Below are 21,073 nucleotides of genomic sequence, written 5' to 3' on the forward strand. Positions count from 1 at the left end.
TAAAGCTCTAACACATTTTGAATATCAAATTTAACTAAAAGAAATAAAAAAAAACCCAAATAAAAATGAAGAAGGAAAATAAATTTAAGGGTTTAAAATTATGTAATTATATATAGAAAGAAAGATTAGGTAAAACAAATACTGATACAAAAGTAAAAAGGCGTGTCAATAACTTTAAAAATATTTATAATATATGAAAAGGGGTAAAAATGTAAAAATGTTTTCTAAATGAAAAAAAATCGAAAAAAGAAAAGAGCAGATTTTATTTTTTTCAAAGTGTTCTGTCTTAGTTCTCAATTAAGCAAAAAAGTAAAAAATGGGTCCAAAAACAAGTCCAAAGTCCACAATCCACAAAGAAATGTAAAAAAAAGTATATAAGAGTAGTTGTATTACTAATATAAAAATCAGAGAATATAGAATTGAAAAAAAATTAAGGTGAAAAAGGCTGTAATCCATCTTGTTTAATTTGATCCTTATGCTCTTGCCATCAGTAAAATAGTCCTTCAATGGATACCTCCAAATTAATGCAAATCTTGTTCTTTATTTTCTTGATTATAAATATCTAATGCAATCCAATTTCCAAAAGAGTGAAAAAACAAAAATTCAAAAATTTAATCCAACAAGATAAAATTCAATAAAAGGAAATTTAAACCATTTGCCACAATTTCTTCTGAATTAATCCAATTAAAAGTCCAGAGTCAATATATAATAATTAAAATATAAAAACGTCACTTTTTTCTTTCCAAAACAAGCAGTCTAACAAAGGAAAGTAGGTCCGGCCGTATCTTGTTTTCGCGAAAGGATTTCACTCAGAGTAATAAACTATTTTTACTTCACTTTTTAAGTTCAGGATCTTCACTTTTCAAATATTAGTTACCAAAATTTTACCTTGTATGTGCTTTTATTTTCTTCTTTCTGTAGATCTGCTTTTTGTAGACTTCTATTCTGTTTTCTTGGCTTCCTCCGTAGACTGATCGCTATGGCTGCGTCCCCGTGGCTGCTGGGGCGTGGTTCTCCATACTACAGCTGCGGGGCTTTCCCTACTCTTCGGGGCAGTGGCGATCTGCCCTTAGGGACCCAGGAGACCTCCTGTTCTATGTCAAGCCCTCCGGGCTCAAACAAAGTGCAAAACATGCACTGTAGCAGGGAAAAGGGAGAAATGAAGACAGAGCAATGTCTTCGTCCACCCAGCGCAATCGAGCGTCAACCCGGAAGTCAGCAATTCTTACAATTCTAAATTAATTTTTTTCCTCACCGTCTTACTACTAAAGGTTACAACAATGTAAAGAATAATAAATCTCTTTTATCTAAACTTAATCTTATATCATATAGTTGATTAAAAATTCTCTATATATGTATCTTTAGTAAAAGAAACTATTCATAACATCGTAAAATAAAGTTCTATATGTTTAAATCTAAATAATAAATAAATTTTGTGTTATATCATTATATAGTGCTACCACCATTCTTCTTTGCCATCTGGCTTGCAAAGCTTGAATCAAATTCACTTGTTTCTATTTTTCCAAAATTAACCAATTACTAATATATAAATAACGTATCTCTTAATTTTCTATCCAATCAATTACTAATATATAAATAACGTATCTCTTAATTTTCTACCCCAAATTTTATAATAATCAGAGTCTTGTTTATCTTTAAGTTTCAAAGTCAATCTACTCATCTCTGCACAATCCATAATTTTTCTCAAAACTTCCCTTTTCGTTAGTATCCTATTTAATTTCCAACATTGTGCATATACAATCCTAGCTGCAGTAATTATATGTAAAATTAAATATGTCTCTTCTTTATCAAAATTATCTGGTAAAATACCCAGAAGGTATATCTCGGGTCTAAAATCAATAGTCTTTCTTAAAATCTTCTGAATCCAATGTTGCATTCGTGTCCAAAATTTTCGTGCTTCCGGACAAGTCCACCACATGTGATAGAATGAGCCAGGTAACTCGCTGCATTTCCAACAGTTCATTGACAAATTTTGAAACATTTTCGCTAGCTTTTGTGGTGATATATGCCATCTATAAAACATTTTATACATATTTTCCTTGAATGCAGTTGACATTGTCATTTTATAATTTCTCTCCCATAATTGCTGCCAACAATCTCTGTCTATTGTATATCCTATATTTCTCATCCATTTTATCATTGTGTCCTTAACGTGCTCGAATTCTAATTCAATCGTTAAAAAGTATTTGTAAATTTTTTGATCAAGTTAACATCCTGACACAATAAGATTTGATCTAATTCTGTTTTTTGTAACTTAATACCATCTGTTTTAATATCTTTCTCAATTGTGATTGTAACTGTAAATACATAAACCAATCCAGTTTCATGCCTTGTTTTTCTAATTCTTGAAGAGGTTTTAACTTCAATGATTGTGTCAATATATCGTTATATCTTAAAATATTAGACCAGCTTAGTCTATTGGGGTGCATAAATACTTCTATTATCGATATCCAAAATGGTACTTTTGAGTAGTGTTTCGCTTTCATCTTTTCCCAAATTGCCATCAACGAACTTCTTATAATATGTCTCTGAAAGTAACTATGTATGTTCTTCTTCTCATACCACATAAATGTGTGCCAACCTATTTGCAAATCATGTCCTTCTAACACCAATAGTCTTTTATTACTAAGTAAAATCCAGTCCTTTACCCATGTCATTGCCGCCGCTTGGTAATAGAGCTCCCAATGTGGTAGCCCAAGTCCTCCTCTTTCTCTTGCATCATGTAAATTTTTAAAATTGATTCTTGATCTTTTCCCTTGTCATTCAAATTTTGTTGTCATTTTATTTAGCTCATTGAAAAAAGTCTTTTTTATCTGTAACTGATGTTCCAATTTTCTATGTTTTACTTCAAGCTCTTTCTTATATAAAATTTTTGCTCTATTCCTCTTAGTCATGTACATAGTAACAAGACCTCTAAAATAAGTTTTGGATGTATCCCAAAGTATTTGCAAGGAAGTATGTTCTCTTTTGTTTTCTTGGAAGAAGAAGGCCATTTCTCTTTTAAAAAATAGTTCAAACTCTTTCTCTTGTAATATTTCTCACCTTATTGTCCACCTAGGTTTTTTACTTTAGCCCTTCCATTTCATCACAATAGGATTATGATCTGCCCAAACATTAGGTTCAATATCAACTTTTTGCACAGAATTAAGCAGATCAAATGTAGTCCATACCATATCAATTCTTGTCCATGAAGTATGTCTCGCAGAGTAAAAAGTGTATTGTTTTTCTTTCAGGTGTCTATCTCTCCAGACATCCACCATATTCCATTCATCTACCATCTCAAAAAAAGATTTCGGCAAAGTCCTCTTTTTAAGTTTGTTGCTCTTATTCATTTTGTAGTCCAGATCTGGTTGTACTATTGCATTGAAGTCTCCCAATACACAAATATTCTCATAGTTTAATTCATTAATTTTCTTGTGTAACTTTAAGTAAAAGGCTTCTTTAAGTAAAAGGCTTCTTGATTATCATTTGGGGCATATATTGCCCCAGCCATAGTTCCCTCTAAGCTGAGCAGTGAGCAATCACTCACTTAAAAATCATCATCAACTCAGAGTTTTCCAAACCTGCCCAGAAGCCGAGAGGGAAAGAGTGAGAGGGAAGGAGAGAGAGGGGAAGAGAGGAAGAGAGAGAAACAGATAGAAAAAAGAGAGGAAGGAAAAGAGAAAGAAAAAGAATGGGAGTAAGGAAGAGAGAAAGAAAATCAAAATCTAGTTTGAAACTAGCTCAACTATTTAAGTGGCATTTTGATATTGATAGAGTTGCCCTATTATGAGCTCACTGTTATAGACACACAGTACAGTATTTTATTTTGAAATTCTCTGAGGCAAAACAGGGTGGGTTTTTAATTTGTTTGTTTGTTTATTTATTTAATATTTCTGTGCCACCCAGTCCTGAAGGGACTGCCGCTCAGGCACTATACTTTTCCGCCCACCCCAAAAAAAATTAGAGGGAACACTGGCCCCAGCAGTATTTTTTAATTATTAAGTTTTAAATACCATCAGTATTCTGCCTTCTTCATCCGAGTAAATATGATTGGAGTCAATTTTCTTCTGTATATACAAAGCAACTCCTCTTTTAGCCTGATCTATTAATGAAGTATAGAGTTCTCCAAATGACTTATTTTCTAAAAATTTCTTATGTTGATTTTTAATATGAACTTCCTGAAGACAAATTATATCCAAATTTAGTTTAAGTTTGTTAAAAATTCTATTTCTCTTATTTGATTAATTAAGTCCATTAATATTTATTGAAATCCATTTAAGTTCTTCATTCATTTTAAATTGGTTTTTGTTTTCCTATATTAAGGCTCTTGCCTCTCCTTTGCTGCTCTCATCATCACCCTTTCCCTTTGTTCCTTACTATCAATCAGAAAAAGTTGTTCTATACTTGTTGTCGCTTCTTGGTCTAGAGGTAAGATACCTGTTCCTCCCGCTGCCACATCTAGTAAGCATTCTTCACTTAAGACTTTTAGTCCCTCTTCTATGGGAGCTGATTCTTTGCCCTCACAACTACTTGCATCTCCTTCGCTCCTTTCTCTGTCTGTTCAAACTTCTGATGGAAAAACAATTCAGCTTTATTAACTGAATCCAGTCTATATCTTTGACTTTGCCATACCAGGAATATGCCCTCTGGGATCAGCCATCTAAAATTGATTCCTCTTTGGTGAAGCTTTCTTGTTAAAAATTGGTATTCTCTTCGTAGATCTCTTATCTTCCTTGGGACCTGCTTTAAGATTATAATTTCCTTCTCTCTGTACTTGATAGTTGCAGTTCTCAGCTTTGAAGTATTTGTGTTCTACGCCACTTTTTAGTAAATCTAGCGTGAACGTCTCTTGGTAAATTATGTCTGGCCACATACCTAGTGGTCACTCTGAAAGCTTCATCAATATCCATCATTAATTTTTCTTTGTCTTCTTCCATTGTTTCTGCCAAGATATCACCTAAAATCTCTTGAAGATTCTCACCTTTATCTTCTGGAATGTTCTGAAAATGCAGATAAAATTCTGTGCAATCTGCCTCAAGAGTTAGTGAAATTCTTTCTTTTTTTCTCTTCTGTCATCAATTTATCTATCTTTGTATCATGGGTCTGCACCTTTTCTTCGACCTTTTGTATTCGTTGCTCATTTTTAGCAATAATTTCCTTCATTCCTTTCATTTCAACATTAACAGAATTAAAAATTTTAATCACTTGGTTCAGATTTTCTTTAACTAAATTGAATTCTTGATTAGCACTTTCTCTATTCAATTTTACTTCTTCTCTTAAAGCTTGAATTGCGCTCTTAATTTCAGCAAATTCCAATTTCTCTGTGTAGAATGGGATGGTTTCTTTGCTGCCATTTTATAATCCAATTAGGCTGGAGTATTCCAATCAGATAATAATCCAAAGGGTGGGTATACAAACCCGGTGTTAAAAACACCCGATAAAATCAAAAATAATCCCAAAAATCAAATATAATCCAATGCATAGGTGGAAAAATCCATTATCAAAAAAACACAAGGTAATAATCCAAAGGATGCATATACAAACCCGGTGTACAAGAACACCCAATAAAATCAAAAAATTAATTTTCAATTCAATTTAATTTATTAGATTTGTATGCCACCCCTCTCTGAAGACTCAGGGCAGCTCACAACAATAATAAAAACAATATAACAGTAAACAAATCTAATATTAAAAGAAAAGATATATAAAACCACAACAATTAAAACCATACAACACATACATACCAAACATACAACACATACATACCAAACATACCAAATATACAACACATACATACCAAACATACCAAATATAAAAGCCTGGGGGAGGTGTTTCAGTTCCCTCATGCCTGGCGATATAGGTGGGTCTTGAGTAATTTGCAAAAGACAAGGAGGGTGGGGGCTGTTCTAATCTCCGGGGGGAGTTGATTCCAGAGGGCCAGGGCCGCCAAAGAGAAGGCTCTTCCCCTAGGGCCCGACAAAGACATTATTTAGTCGCCGGGACCCGGAGAAGGCCAACTCTGTGGGACCTTATTGGTCGCTGGGATTCGTGCGGTAGCAGGCGGTTCCAGAGGTACTCTGGTCCATTGCCATGTAAGGCTTTAAAGGTCGTAACCAACACTTTGAATTGTGACCGTTAACTGATCGGCAGCCAGTGCAGGCCACGGAGTGTTGTAGAAACGTGGGCGAATCTAGGAAGCCCCACAATGGCTCTTGCTGCCGCATTCTGCATGATCTGAAGTTTCTGAACACTTTTCAAAGGTAACCCCATGTAGAGAGCGTTGCAGTAATCGAACCTCAAGGTGATGAGTGACCGTGAGCAATGACTCCCTGTCCAAATAGGGCTGCAACTGGTGCACCAGGCAAACCTGGGCAAACGCCTTCCTCGCCACAGCCGAAAGATGATGTTCCAATGTCAGCTGTGGATTGAGGAGGACACCCAAGTTGCGAACCCTCTCTGAGGGGGTCTATAATTCCCCCACCCCAGGGTGATGGACGGACAGATGGAATTGTACTTGGGAGGCAAAACCCACAGCCACTCCGTCTTGTCTGGGGGCCTGGTGCCATCTTGCTGTTGACTGTTTTAAGAACTGCTGAATACTTTTAAGAACTGCTAATATTCCCTATATTTGTAAATTTGTTTTTAATGTTTTTTATTGTTCCACTATTTTTAGCTAAATTATTAGGGGTCTTTATTGATGAGTACTTGCAATATTTTGAATGAACGGGATTGTATGTTTTATGAATTATATTCATAATAATTAATATTTATAGTTTCCATCGTATTTAGTTTATATTTTATATACATTACCCGTTTTTACTGTTTTACATAACATAACATAACATAACATAACATAACATAACATAACATAACATAACATGATGTAATAGAGTTCGGGTCAGAAAGTCCAGCAACACAACTCAAAGAGGAAGGGGCAGGCGTGGTATTAATAAAAACTCACTCTTTATTCAAAATCAAGCATACATGAATTAAATCAGCACAGAAGAAAATACTCTCTCTATTTGAGCCAGCTTTGATCTTTGTCCAAGAAGAGTGCCAGAACTCATTCTTTATCTACATTCCTGAGATATAGTCCCAAAGTCAATTTACTAAACATAAATCTGCTCACCGAAATCATTGCTAGCACAGCATCCAACAAGGACAATATTTTTGCAACAAAAATCATGGTTTTAAAACTTCATTCCAGCACCCCTTCAGTTTCATGTCTCTTCCAAAGAATGGTGTTAAGTCTCCACGCCCCATTTTCCACAATCCCATTCCTTTTAATGCCTGGAAGTGACATCACACCTCAAAGAGCTAAGGCTATAAGCTAATACCTTTTATTCTGGAGCTCCTCTCACCTTCGAAGCATTACAGTGGTACCTCGAGATACGAGTTTAATTCGTTCCGGACCTGGGCTCTTAAGTCGAGCAGCTCTTATCTCGAACGACTTTTCCCCATAGGAATTAATGTAAATAATTTTAATTGGTTCCAGCCCTCAAAAAACTCACAAAGTTAGTCTAAATTATGCAGAAAGACATGTTTTTAATGAAGAAATGTACATGTACATATAAATGAATAATGAAGTTTCTTTCACTTAACTTGTAAACTTTCTTAAACTTTTAAATTTACATATGTTCAACTTCTCTGCCACCCAATCCTGTAGGACAGAGGTCCCCAACCCTTTTTGCACCAGGGACCGGCTTTAAGCGATCAAGAGAGGAATGGGTGAATGAATGGACGGAGGGTGGGAAGGAAGGAAGGAAAGAGGGAAGGGACAGGAACAGAGGAAGGAAGCAAGGAAACTTATGAAAGGGGAGAGTAAGAGAGGAATGAGTGAAGGGAGGGAGGGAGGGAAGAAGGTGGGAAGGAGAAAGAAAAGAAGAAATAGAGGAAGGGAAGGTAAAAGAGAGAAAGAAAAAGAGCAAGAAAGAAAGCTGCAAGCACCCCCCCGAGCCCCCCAGGCCGGCTGCAACCTTTTAAAACACGCGCGCCGCTTCGCAGCTGTCTCCTGAAGCCGAACGCGGAAGTTAGCGTTTGGCTTCAGGAGACAGCTCCTTGGCGCTTGTATCTCGAATTTGGGCTTGTAAGTAGAACAAAAATATCTCTCCCCTCCCAGCTCTTATCTCGAGTTGCTCTTAAGTAGAGCAGCTCTTATGTCGGGGTTCCACTGTATTCTATAGTGAGGATTTATCCAATTGTTTCCCCACTAACATGTCTTCCTCACTGTCTGATTGGAACCACTCACCCAATTGGATTGGAATCACTCACCCCCTCAGACTCATTCAAGTCACTTTCTGCCTCACTCTCACTATCTGCTTCAACTGGAAAAACCCCTGATCCAGGGAATCCAGAGGGGCCTGGTTCATCCTCCTCAGAATTTGACATGCCTTGAGTTGGACAAGGAGCACGCACAACACTTATGATCTACTTTCCTGCCACTTCTCATCGCAACTGCAGTCAAACAGTCCATAGACCAGGGGCATGGCAGGCCTTGACAATGTGGATTGTATTGTTTCCAATCCCTGGGTGTATTCCTTGGCAACTCTGGCAGTCCTAGCGTCTCCAACATCCTCTGACATCCAGCCATCTGCCCGGTCATCCTCCACATCCAGCAACCCTCTTCAATGTTCCAAAGCTCTCAGTGATAGATAGGCTGTCAATTTGCACCACTCAGTTCTATTACTGCCAGCCTTACTATTCAATTCTGACATCTGGAGCAGCCATTGCCATCCTGCCCCGCCCTCCAACACAGTCTCCACCTTTCAGCTCCTCAAATGACTCCAAATTTGCTCCATCACACCCATTTGCTGGCAGGTTTTTACTCCACTGACCCAAATAGAATCGTAATACACTTTAAACTGGTTTTAAAACTGGTGGCAGCTCTCACCTGCCCAGTCACTCCAGTCCACTATGTTCCTCTTGCTACCTGGTTCTGCCTCCACCAACTGCTCTCACCGGCTAGGCAAAAACAGCACCATTCAATAGTGGGATCTCCAGCCTCTCTCACCAGCTAGGGGACAATTGCCAGCCATTCTCACCAGTGGGTGTGGGTGTGCCAGACGCTCTCACCAGCTGGGTTTGCAAACTTTTATAGGAAATTCATTCCAGCTTTTGTTGAAGTCACTCTCCCTTAACAGAACTGCTGAAAACTAGACCTCCTCCTACAAATCTGCAGCTGAATGAACTGCTTGCCTGGTTAACAGACTGCCAAAGAGTTTTTAAGAAGCTAAAGCAACTCTTTGCCGAGGAGCCAATCCTCCAACACCCAAGCTCAGAGAAACAGATCATCATCCAAGCAGACTCCAGTGACGTAGCTATAACTGCCATGCTCTTACAAAAAGACTGACAAGGACAACTCCACCTGTGTGCATATGCTGTAAACTCTCCACCTCTGTCTCTCTGCAATTTACTTACCCTGCAGTTAAACTGTCTTTCTATCATAGCTACCCAGTTTCTGAATCTCTGGAATGTCTCACTTTTACATTTCAATGAGGTGGTGCAGTAGGTAGAGTGCTGTATTGAAGGCCACTAAAGCTGACTATAGATCTGTAGGTCAGCAGTTCAAATCTCATCATCGGCTGAGGGTTGACTCACCTTTCCATCCTTCCGAGGTGGGTAAAATGAGGACCCGGATTGTGGGGGCAATATGCTGGCTCTGTTAAAAAGTGCTATTGCTAACATGTTGTAAGCCTCCCTTAGTCTAAGAAGAAGGGCGGCATAAAAATCGAATAAATAAATAAGTATACCTCATGTAGTCATCCACCGACACAAATACATATTTCGCACTCCCTTGGCTTTGTCTGAATGGTCCTGATAGATCTCCATGTACCAATTCAAATGGTTTTTGAATTATTCTATTACTATATTTTGGTATTGGATATTGTTTGACTTTAACTCTACTGCAAAAGGCACATTCTAAATATGTACTGCAGTTCTTCACATCTAATTCACATATCTCAGACGTTCTTTTCAACGCCGCCAAACTTGCATGTCCCAAAAACCTGTGAATACAGTTATTATGCATAGGTTCATTCTTTAAATGTCACATTTCTCACATTACCTTTGTCATGCATGTGGGAAATGTGACATTTAAAGAATGAACCTTAAAATTCCTTTTGCACAAAAAATACCATTCTTTATAACTTCATAGTTCTTTTCATAAAAGCTATGTAACACTCAGCCATTAACCTCCCTACACTTATTAAATAAAATTTCAACTTTGGCACACAAATTACATTGTTTACATGTGTATCCAAACAGGAAATATATGCTGACCCAACTAATTGTACTTTTGAAGTTGTTCCATCTGCTAGAGTTACATGTTTTAGCTCAGATGTTTTTAAATTATCATTCAGCAAATCTTTAGAATTAACAATGTGTTCTGAACAAGCCAAATCAAGAATCCAAGTCTGCCTTCACTTATACCATATAGGCTGCATCTCTGTTTACTTTAATTCCACTGGCACCTCCCCTTCTTGGCTTTAATCTGCAGTTTGTTTCTGTTTCGACAATTCTTTGCAATGTGTTCTCTGTTTCCACAATTGTGGAAGCAAATAACAGCAAAAGTTCTTAAATTCCTTTCATCTTTACTTGCACTTTCCAACTGACTTTCCTTATCACACTGTCTCTGTTTTGCACAGTCCATCAATTTTGACATTACAAAGTTTAAATTTAAAGATGTTTCTGGTACACTTTGCAAATTTAAGACATATGGTTCCCAACTTTTATCTAATGAAGACAATAATATACTGTATATGTCTTATGCTCGCCCAGAAATGTCAGTCCACAGCATTCAAATACTTTATTTACATGTTCATTAACATGCCCGTTTGGCTGCAGTCTTAAATTGTACAATTGCCAAGTCAGTATCACTTTTGCTCCAGCTGTTTCTCTTTGAAACAGTTCCTTTAATCTCTGCCAAGTTTCAAAAGCATTATCTGTCGGTTGTCATTAACAGCTAAGATTAACGTGGCCTTGGCTTTATCAATTAATACTCTCTGTGCTGTGTCACTGTGTGCCAGTGGTGTTACTACAATATCCTATAACCTGGGCAGGGCGGAACTGCAACCTGGAGTGAAAACAGCGGTTTTTCCGGAGTCCAGGATAGCTAGCTATTCCCTGGCAGTTTTGGGACCCATTTTAGAGGATCAATCTTGACATGGAGAGTCAAGGGGGAGAGGGGAGAGTCTGGCGCACCACAGGGTTAATGCAAAGCCCTGCTAGAAGCAGTTCCTCTGACCAGCAGCCTTGGGAAAGTAATTTGTTTCCCAAAGCTCCGGGTAGCAAAGCAGCAACAGGAAGAAAAACAGTGAAAGTGATGTCATCTGGGAAATAATCTTTTTTTGGGGGGTATTTAAATTTGAAATTTGGACTCTGAAAGAAATGGGAGTTCCCAATATTATTTTCTGAGAAGAACTGGTTGGAAGAGAGGCACAGAGGCAGAGGAAAAGGCTGCTTCCGTTTTGCTAAGGGTGGCAGTAAAAGCGTTCTGGGGCAGCCTCCTTCCAATTTTTTTTTAATTAAAAAATAATGCCAAGAAGATAAATAAGCAAAGAGTGAACATCTGTAATGTTATTATTTATGAACTTATGCTTATTTTCACTTGAATAGAGACTCTGGATTTAACTGTTGATTTGTTTTTATATTTTTACTTTTAAAAAAATAATTTTTATTGAAGTTTAAAATTTAAAAGAAAAAATAGACATACATAAAGACAAAACACGAAAAAGAAAATATAAAAGAAACCAAACAGATACATACATAAATACATTTAGAAGAACAATATTACATCAAACACCCTCCTTATATTCTTTTGCTTTCTTGTTTTGGCAAATACAATCGGTAAAGAAAATTGTTTCAGTAATTAATTTGTCTACCACCTTATCTTAATCATTAATACAAGAATTAATGTAATTAAAATAGTCAAATAATTTCTGGGGGGGAAATTGCAATCTTTTTTTCCTTCTAATTCAAATTGTTTTTTCCCTGATTCAGCTTCTAATTGTTGAATATACTTTTTTGCTTTTTATTTTTTCAACTGATATGACAGCCATTTGCCAGGTTTATTGGCCTGTTCAAAATAATTTTGTCTTATTGTTTTAATCTTTTGGGCAATTTCCTCCTGCACTATTAAATTTATTTTATGTTTTAATAGTTCTTTCTCTTCTTTTATTTTTAAATTATCTGGATCTTTTTTCATTTTACTTTCTAATTGTCCAATTTCATTGTGAATTTGTTTCATTTGAGTAGTTCTAATTTTATTTTATTTTGCTTAGACATACAATAGTTAGTCCAATAATAAATGCTTTGGTTGTATCCCACAAGTTTTGAATCGTAGTATCTTTGTTCCAATTTACGTTTTTTTAAAAAGGCAATTCTTTTTTAATATATATTTTTTATATTCTTTTTCTGTGATCACATTAGAATTCATTGTCCATCTGTTCTGTTTTTGTTTAATCACTAATCACTAATTTAATCTTTAATCACTAATAATATGGGATTATGATCTGCCCAGAAATTGGGTTCTATTTCAATTGAGAATATATCTTTTTCTAATTCTATGTCTGTCTAGACCAGTGTTTCCCAACCTTTTTTGAGCCGCGGCACATTATTCATATTTTCAAAATCCTGGGGAACACTGAACCGGGGGACGGGGCTGCGCGCGGGGGGGGGGGGCTAAAGAAAAGTTTGGACAAAAAAAATCTCTTCCTCCATTTCACTCTATTTCTCCCTCCCTCTTTCCTCCCTCCCTCTTTCCATTGTATCTCTCCCTCCCTCTTTCCTTTCTATCTCTCCCTCCCTCTTTCCTCCCTCCCTCTTTCCTCCCTCCCTCTTTCCTTTCTATCTCTCCCTCCCTCTTTCCTCCCTCCCTCTTTCCTTTCTATATCTCCCTCCCTCTTTCCTTTCTATCCTTCTCTCCGTCCCTCAGCGGCGGCAAAGAAGAAGGAAGGCAGGCTGCAGAGGGCACCGAGGACAAGAGCGCTCGCTCGCTCCCTCGCCCTCTGACTTCCCTCCCTTGCTGAAGGGACGAGCGCGGGCACAAGCGCGCGCGTGGGCCCGTTGCAAGAAGTTTTTGTTTGTTTGTTTTTTCCTTCCCCCGGCTCACGGGAGAGAGAGAGAGAGAGAAAGAAAGAGCGCACTGCAGGATGCGGCAAAGGACTCCTTGCCAACCAAAAATGGGGTGGGGGTGGTGAAGGCAAAGCCTGGGAGGCGGGGAAGGGAAGAGCGGGAGACCCCCAGACAGAACGGCTGAGGGGAAGGAAAGATGGAAGGAGGGAGGGATTGAGAAGCGAAGCCAGGGAGGGCTGAGAGAAAAGGGGAGTGGCACGCGCGAGAGAGGGGGGGGGCGGGCATTCCCGAAACGGACGGAGAAAGCCCTCTCTCGCAGCAAAAGCGCTCCCAGCCAGGGGGCTGCGAGAGAGGGCATTCTCCGTCCGTTTCGGGAAAGCCCGCCCCGGCACTGGCAGCGCCCTGCCCAGCTGGAGCTTCCCTAGGAGCTCCGCGGCACACCTGGCTGTGTCTCGCAGCACACTAGTGTGCCGCGGCACACCGGTTGGGAAACGCTGGTCTAGACCATATCTCGTCTGGACCAAGACTTATGGGGACTAGAAAAAAAAGTATATTTTTCTTCTACCTGGTGTCTCTCCCTCCATATATCTTTCAGTTTAAATTCCTTTATCATATCAGAAAATTCTGGGGGTAATTCTTTTCTTTTTTGGTTTTTCCCTTTTCCTTTATAGTCTATTTAAATATCTTACCACATTGAAGTCACCAACAATACAAATGTTCTCTTTTCCCAATTTTATTATTTGTTCATGAAGTTTTTTATATAATTTTTTTGTTCAGTATTGTTCTGCCGGGCTTCTTGGCATGAGCCCTCAATTAAATTTAAAGGTAGTAATTCAGACACACACACAGTTGTAAAGTCAACAACACTGTTTTTATTGAAAGTAAAATAGGAGCCAAACACACTTTTAGTCAGTCAAAAGGCTCACCTTCAAAGCAACAGCCTTGAATGCTATGAAGAACAATAAACAAACACAAAGCAGATAACAAGCAGCTGTGAAGACGTCACAGCCACTCTCCTTCAAGAGTTCTTAAGTCACAAACTTGACTATGATTTAGTTCAAAAGTCCTGGAAACAGTTCAAAGAGAGTCCTTGTAGAATCCTGAACTTCCACACCCAGAGGCCAGAAAGCTGACAATATAACAGCAGCCCCCAATTAGCATTTTGTTTCTGTAGTTTATTATAAATTTGCCCTCTCTTTTTTGGTGAGTTTAATCCGTTAATGTTTACTGAGAATAATTTAATTGATTGTTACATTTTATTGTAGCTTATATCACTCTTTTAGTACTCCTCAATTCCCATAGCGTTCCTGTTCTCTCTTCTTTCCCCTTCTTTGATCTGTCAACACTTTCTTCTTCTAATTCTTTTTCTTCTTGGCTTAGTGACTCTGCTTCTGTACTACTTTCTCCTTTATTCAGATGTTCCACAATAAACTTATCCACTTGTTCTGTTGTCTCAATTGTAATTTCCTTTCCTTTCCATATGATCAGTACTCCCTCTGGTATTAACCATCTAAATTGTATATCTCATCTTATTAGTTTTGCTGTAAAATAATGTAAGTCTCTCCTCTTCTCTTGTATTCTTTTCGGTACTTGCTTCAATACTATTATATTTTTTCCCTTGTATGATAACAGTTCTCTTGTGTTTCTATATATTTCGTCTCTCGATGTTTTTTTAATCTGACATGAATTTCTCTGGGTAATTGATGACACCTCATATAATTAGTTTGGACTTGATATACTTCATCAATATATCTACTCAAATCATCCTCATCTATCTTTAATTCTTCTGAGAAAATTTCTAGAACTGTCCCAAATATGTTTTCCCCTTTTTCTTCTGGAAAATTTTGTAATCTTAAATAAAAAGAAGCTTTTTCAAACTCCAATTAAGCAATAGCAGCTTCTAATTCCTTATTGGCTCATTTTAAGTTTCTCTTCCTTTTCATTTACTCTTATTTTAGTATCTTCTGTTATCTCTTCTATTTTTAAAATCTTAGTTTCATGTATATTTACTGTCTCTTGTATTCCTTCTAATTTAGCATTTAATTTCATAAAATTTTCTTGTTCTTCAAATTTTTCTTTTGTCTCTTGAAGGTTTTGTGAGATTGCCTCCTCCGTCCTAATCATTGATTCTGGCTGTCTAAACATAAATTCCTGTATTTTATCTAAGGAATTTTGCAAAGTTTGTAATGAAGGGGTTTCTACTTTGTTTTCTGCCTTGATAAGGTCTGATGGAGAGAAGGACTTGTACCTTTTAAAAATTGTTTTAATTACTGTTGAGGGAGCTGCCATATTCTTCTTTCTTCTCTCCAATATTCCTTTAATATTTCTTTAATATATAATTCTATTTCTTTATTATATCCTTTCCTCAACTAGAACTGCTAGAAGAGAGAAGGGATCCAATGTTTTGTCTGGCTAAGTTATAACTAAATAATACTATCTCTACCAAATAATAAATCAATTCCAAATCCTTGTCAAGTTAGTCATATCTCCTTAATAAAATCTTAATATTTTACTCAGCTAACAATTAATTATTCAATTAATTCTATATCCCCATAGTTAAATCACTTTGTCAGCTGCTATAGTCAGTATTTAAGAAAAATAAAACTCCTTTATAAGGTTCAAAATTTATCATAAATCAGAACTGAAAGCAGTCAAGGTTAAAGCAAAGACTGGAGAAAAAGGTGTGATACATGCATATATCAAACCCCTTTTTGACCCCCCCCTTTTGGAGAATGGCCAATCCTTATTGTCCATGACCATCAGGTGGACGCATCTTCACCCCACGTCACATTTCTGGAATGTAACTTCTAACGGTCTCCTCCAGGTTACCAGGTTTCAAAAAAAGCGAAACTTATCTCACTGTGCAGGACCTCCTGCTCTCTTCCCTCCCTCAATCCCCAAGATCCCTCCCCATTACTATTGGCAACCAAGCGTAGAAATATGCAGAAACATAGCGAAGGTTGACATACTTATAAGCATTCAAACCTTTATATATTCCAAATTCACTTATTAAGTTTAGTTATTAAATTACTAAATAGGCAATACAAATGATTATACCAATCTATAACTTATTCAATATTAGAAAGAAGTTGACTCCCATATTCCCAAATACAATTAATTCAAATTAATAATTAATTAATTCAGATCAAATATTCAAATAACTAGAATAAAATCAGCTTTACATAATTAGAAAATACAATGTCAATTCAGTATATATTCACTAACCATAAAGTTTATTAATATAATTCAAAGTGAAAGCAAGGTAAGTATAAGGTATAAAGTCAATTTTTAAATGTCTTTTCTCATATATGAATCAGTTTTTAAATGTCTCACAGGCACACGGAAGACCTGAGATTCAGCTTACGGTTTGTAATATCTTAACCGGAACAAATCAGTTTCAAAGTTTAACACAATCTCAATTTTTTAATAGATTTTAAACAGCAATTATCCTTGCATAGTCATTCAGTCTCAGTCTTTTCTAGGAATACAATAAGATTTTCTTACCCTTTCAAATTCAATTTGTATTTTATATTTTCCTCAGAAGTAACAAAAGCGAAGAAAGAGGAAGTAAGATGTCATCGTTGCTTATTATTATGTCCGGTTCAAGCACACTTTAACAATTTAACTTTAACAATCTGCAGACTCTCGATTGCCTTTCGCCTCCTTTTTAATCAAGGATCATTAGATCCTACCTCCACCGCTCAACTTGACGCCAACTGATCGGCTTACTGATTTGCGATCTTTCTTTTCTTCCCTTCTCCTCCATTTGGTGGGGGATGTCAGCCTGTCACACGCTCTCTCTCACAACAATGTCAAACAACAGTATCACTCCATCACTCTCAATCACTGCTTTCCAATCTTAGGAGCTCCTCTATCTTCCTATTTCGATTATACAGCTCAGAAAGATTCCAAGAAGACTCCGGAAAAAGAATTTAAGTAGATTTGCCATTCTCTGCCTCCTCTCTTCCTGGTGTTTTAAATGGGCCGCCATGTCTTTGAACCAGCAGATCACTAGTTTCTTCTCTGCTCGGCCCAAGGAATTAATAGCCTATATCTGCACGGGTTTGCATTCCACACGCAGAGTACAGCATCTTCCCCTTCTGATGCTCCCCTTTCTAAGGTTTGCAATTGCAATCTTGAGCATCCAGAGCAGAGAAATTTGTGCTGAAAAGCAGCGGTTGACTTTTCAGCCCCGCATCAGCATAGCGCCACCCCAGAAGTGTTAAAATCTATCTCTTGAAAGAACATTTTGTCACTAGATAGAAACTTTTTTATCTTTTAACCCTGCTGTTCTGTTCGAGTCTGTGCAACACAAATTCAAAGTTTGAGACCCTGTAAAAAAATTTCCCTGCATTTCTGAAACTTGAAATTTCATGACTTTTCATCATTTCAGGGGTTCTCTCTATGATAATATTTTTTTGGGGGGGGTTAGTTTTTCCTGGGCAAAAAAAAGTCACACTTGTACTGTTTATGAGACTGTGTGACTCGCACCGAAAATTCTTTATTTTAAGTGCTTATATTTGGTCAATTTTAAAATTTCTTTCCCTTGGAAACTAGGTTGAACATTTCTGCACAAAAATGAAATGAAAATTGAAATAAAAAATAATGCTTATTGGTTAATTTTGTTCATAAAAGCCCACCCGCCCCCTTTTTTGTGATTTTTTTTTTTCAATTTATAGATAGTTTAGCCTGCAAAATGTGTACAATTTTAATAAATTTGGTGTGGGATTACTAGTTTGAACATTCCTGACCATAAGAAAAATATAAATGAACTGAAAAAAATGATGCTTATTGGGTTTTTAAAATCAAAAATAAGCCCCTCACAGCTTCTTGCAACCATTTTAATTTTAAATTTTTTTTAGGCTCCAAATCCAAAATATTTTTAATATCTTAGGAATTGATTTACTCAATTTAAGGGAGCTAAGCCGAAGCGACACAACGGACTCCTGAAAGCTCTGGGGTAGCCTATTGAACCACGGCTGATTGGGGTCCCACAATGTGGACTATCCTGGCTTGGAGAGTCAGGTGAGAGAGGGGAACATCTGGGGAACCGCAGGATATCGCAAAATCCTGCAGGAAGCCAGTCCCCTGACCAACAGCCTGCTGGAAGTAACCTGTTACCTGAAGTTTCGGAAATGGAAGCTGAGGGGATTATGACCATCCATAAAGCCATCTGGTGAGAGAATTGTTTGGGGTTTTTAAAATCTGGACTTTGGAGAGAAGAGATATATTGGAGGTTTCTTAAAATCTGATTTGGAACTGGGTTTTTGTCGGAGCGACGTGAAAACACCGGAACTTTGATTTCCGGCTCAGCGGCGGGGAAAGCTTTTTGCATTGGCGTCTCTCCTGAATGCTGCATTTAAAGTGCCAGAACAATATGTTAACAGTGTTTTGTAAAGTGCTACAACGCTAAAGAAACTGATATTTTAAAGAGAAAATTATTACTGCATGTTTGGGCTGGATTTTCAGCATCTTTTACTGTTTTTCTTTCATATTTTCATGTTTTAAGATATTTAAAATACTTTGGTTAGATTTTTTTGCCTTAAAAGATTTTTTTGCCTTAAAAGGCTTATATTGCCATATATAAAAGGCTTATACTGCCATCTAGTGGCAAGAAGTTAAAAGAAAATGTACAGGCTGCAGCGTGGGAAAGTGGCCTTGATACCTCGCTATACTTAATAACAGCCAGGTGCAGCTTGATGACTCAGTGTGTTATTCCTACAAAGTGATAAACAGGTTTTTTTTTCTTCTCTTTTGAAAAGTACAATAACTCTGCTTCTTGGTTTGAGGCTTCTGTATGACAATTCAGCTAAAAGACCCTTAAGGGTTATACTTATAATCCTATAATCAATAAACATAGTGGATATATATATTACACACTACAATTTTTACACCCAGCTACTTTTTCAATTGAAACCATGATTTTATTTTAACCATAATTCAAGTTTATTTTTAAAAAAATTAATTAATTTTTATATTAAAATTAGCCTGGTGCTATTTGGAAGCTATCAGGAGAAAGTACAGAGCTACAGAGACTGTGGTGTGTGGAGAGCTGGAGATGTCGCCCGGTAAGAAATATAGACACTGGAAATACTGGAGGGCGAATGGGGTGACCGACGAAAGCCTAGGGCATGAAGAGTCCGAAATAACAGCAGTTGAGGTATTGAGATAGGAACTGGGGATGCTGGCCGGTGGCAGCGGCCGACATCAAAGAGACCACTGTACCTAGAGACTCCGATACCTATGTTGGACTTTTCTAGAATACAGCCAGCTTAGGGCTTTACAATTTTTTCGCCTTGGTCTTTTGTCTGCGTTTTAAGCTGCTTAATTCCAGCAGTCACATCTGCTATAGCTAATTGCATTTCTTTAAATTGTTCACCCATCAATCCAAATAACATTAAAATTTTATCCATTTTCTCCCCCAGCTCAGCAGTGCCCACCATCTTTTCTTTGTTCTTTATTCACGGTTTTAGACTGAAGATTCCAAGCGTCTCCACCTCTTCCAGGCTGTTCTCTCCACATTTTTATATTCTCCTTTAGTTTATCTTCCTCTCAATCCACTTTTCTTTTAGTTTGAGAGGGTTTGTCAGGGGTTTTAATTACTTTTTCAACTCACATTTAGAGAGCATCCTGTGGAAGCGTCTAATCCCCTTGGCGGTGCATGCGCAATGTGCGCGTACGCTCTTACTGACAGAGAGCATGCACAGTTTAGAAACTTCATTGTAGCACCCTAGGGTTTTTTTTCCAAATTGCTTTAGGAAAGGTGGTGGCAATTTTAATCATAAAATCCCTTTTAATTTTCGATTAATCATGCAGTTGCCATGTGCCCTTTCTCTCCCCCCGCCTCCTTTGCTCTGAAAACTTGCTTTGTATACACACCACATACACACCATGAAAAGAGACAAAATGAGGCAGAGATAGTCATCCATATGGAAAATTGCTTATCTGCTAATGAAATTATAATAGCTTTCCTACCTGTGACTGTGTATGAGTGCATTTGCAGCCAAACCATCAGACCAGCTGTTGGTGAAATTAAAAACATTGACCTGTGGATAGTTCTGAGTTGATTGACGAACCCAGCTTAATAAGATCTTCTCACTGTTTGTTTGTTGCAGTCCAGCCATGATGCTTTTCATAACATTTTTTACCTAGTTTACAACACAGAATTTCAACATTAGCTATATTTGTTTATGAAGTCAATCCATTTCCCTTCTGTAAACCAAGCCTTTTCAATTTCATTTTAGCTTTTTTTGGGGGGGGGGGAAGTTCAGCCCAATTATTCATAAGTCTAATACTCTCTACTGAGAATCTGGCAAACTGAAATAATTTCTACACATTTAGTGCAATAAATTAATAACTTGCAGAAATAAAACAGGTTTTAATTTCAATACATTTGATGAATAGAATATCAATCAAATTATAGATATGGGCATAATAAGAGGTAAACTTGGAGTAATTTTATCTTCAACAATGACAAACATGTGCCTTTCAAAAATAAGTTCCAGATATTGAGCTTTGAATGCTCTAGAAAGTGTTGCTGGAGATAAACTATGGATCAATATTGCCTCCCTCGCTCAAGGTTTTTCAATTGATCATGAGGAAATTGCTTTTTTATTTGTAGAACATAAAGTTTTGGTTTCATATATCAAGGAACATAATGCAATAACATGAAACTGATCCTACATATATCCTTATATCTAGAGGCTATTCATATGATGGAGACAGAGAGGGAGAGAAAGGAAACATCAAGATTTGTTTCTAGAGAAGCAGCCATATTGCGGCTCTCAAACTAACTATCTATCACATTAGTTAGAAAATAAAATACTGGGACATCATGTAAATGTAGTCTTAAGAAGTGAAATAATTTTGTTTTTATTTTCATTGTGTTTTTGCTTGTTTTAGCAGTGATATTATTATTATTTAGAAATAATAATAATAATAATAATAATAATAATAATAATAATAATAATAATAATACATTTTTCCTCTGATTGATATG

At 37.0% G+C, this 21,073-nt stretch overlaps 1 protein-coding gene across 1 annotated transcript in view; it reads right to left on the minus strand.

The window, feature by feature from the left end:
* LOC139155793 (dystrophin-like) overlaps window positions 1-21,073 on the minus strand; it is a 583,469-nt gene that overhangs the window by 411,687 nt on the left and 150,709 nt on the right. Inside the window, exon 7 of the mRNA XM_070731073.1 lies at window positions 20,050-20,222. Coding sequence (XP_070587174.1) covers window positions 20,050-20,222 — 173 coding nt within the window. The remainder of the gene's footprint in view (window positions 1-20,049; window positions 20,223-21,073) is intronic.

Source organism: Erythrolamprus reginae, unplaced genomic scaffold (genome assembly GCF_031021105.1).
Source record: "Erythrolamprus reginae isolate rEryReg1 unplaced genomic scaffold, rEryReg1.hap1 H_6, whole genome shotgun sequence".
Classification (NCBI taxonomy): domain Eukaryota; kingdom Metazoa; phylum Chordata; class Lepidosauria; order Squamata; family Dipsadidae; genus Erythrolamprus; species Erythrolamprus reginae.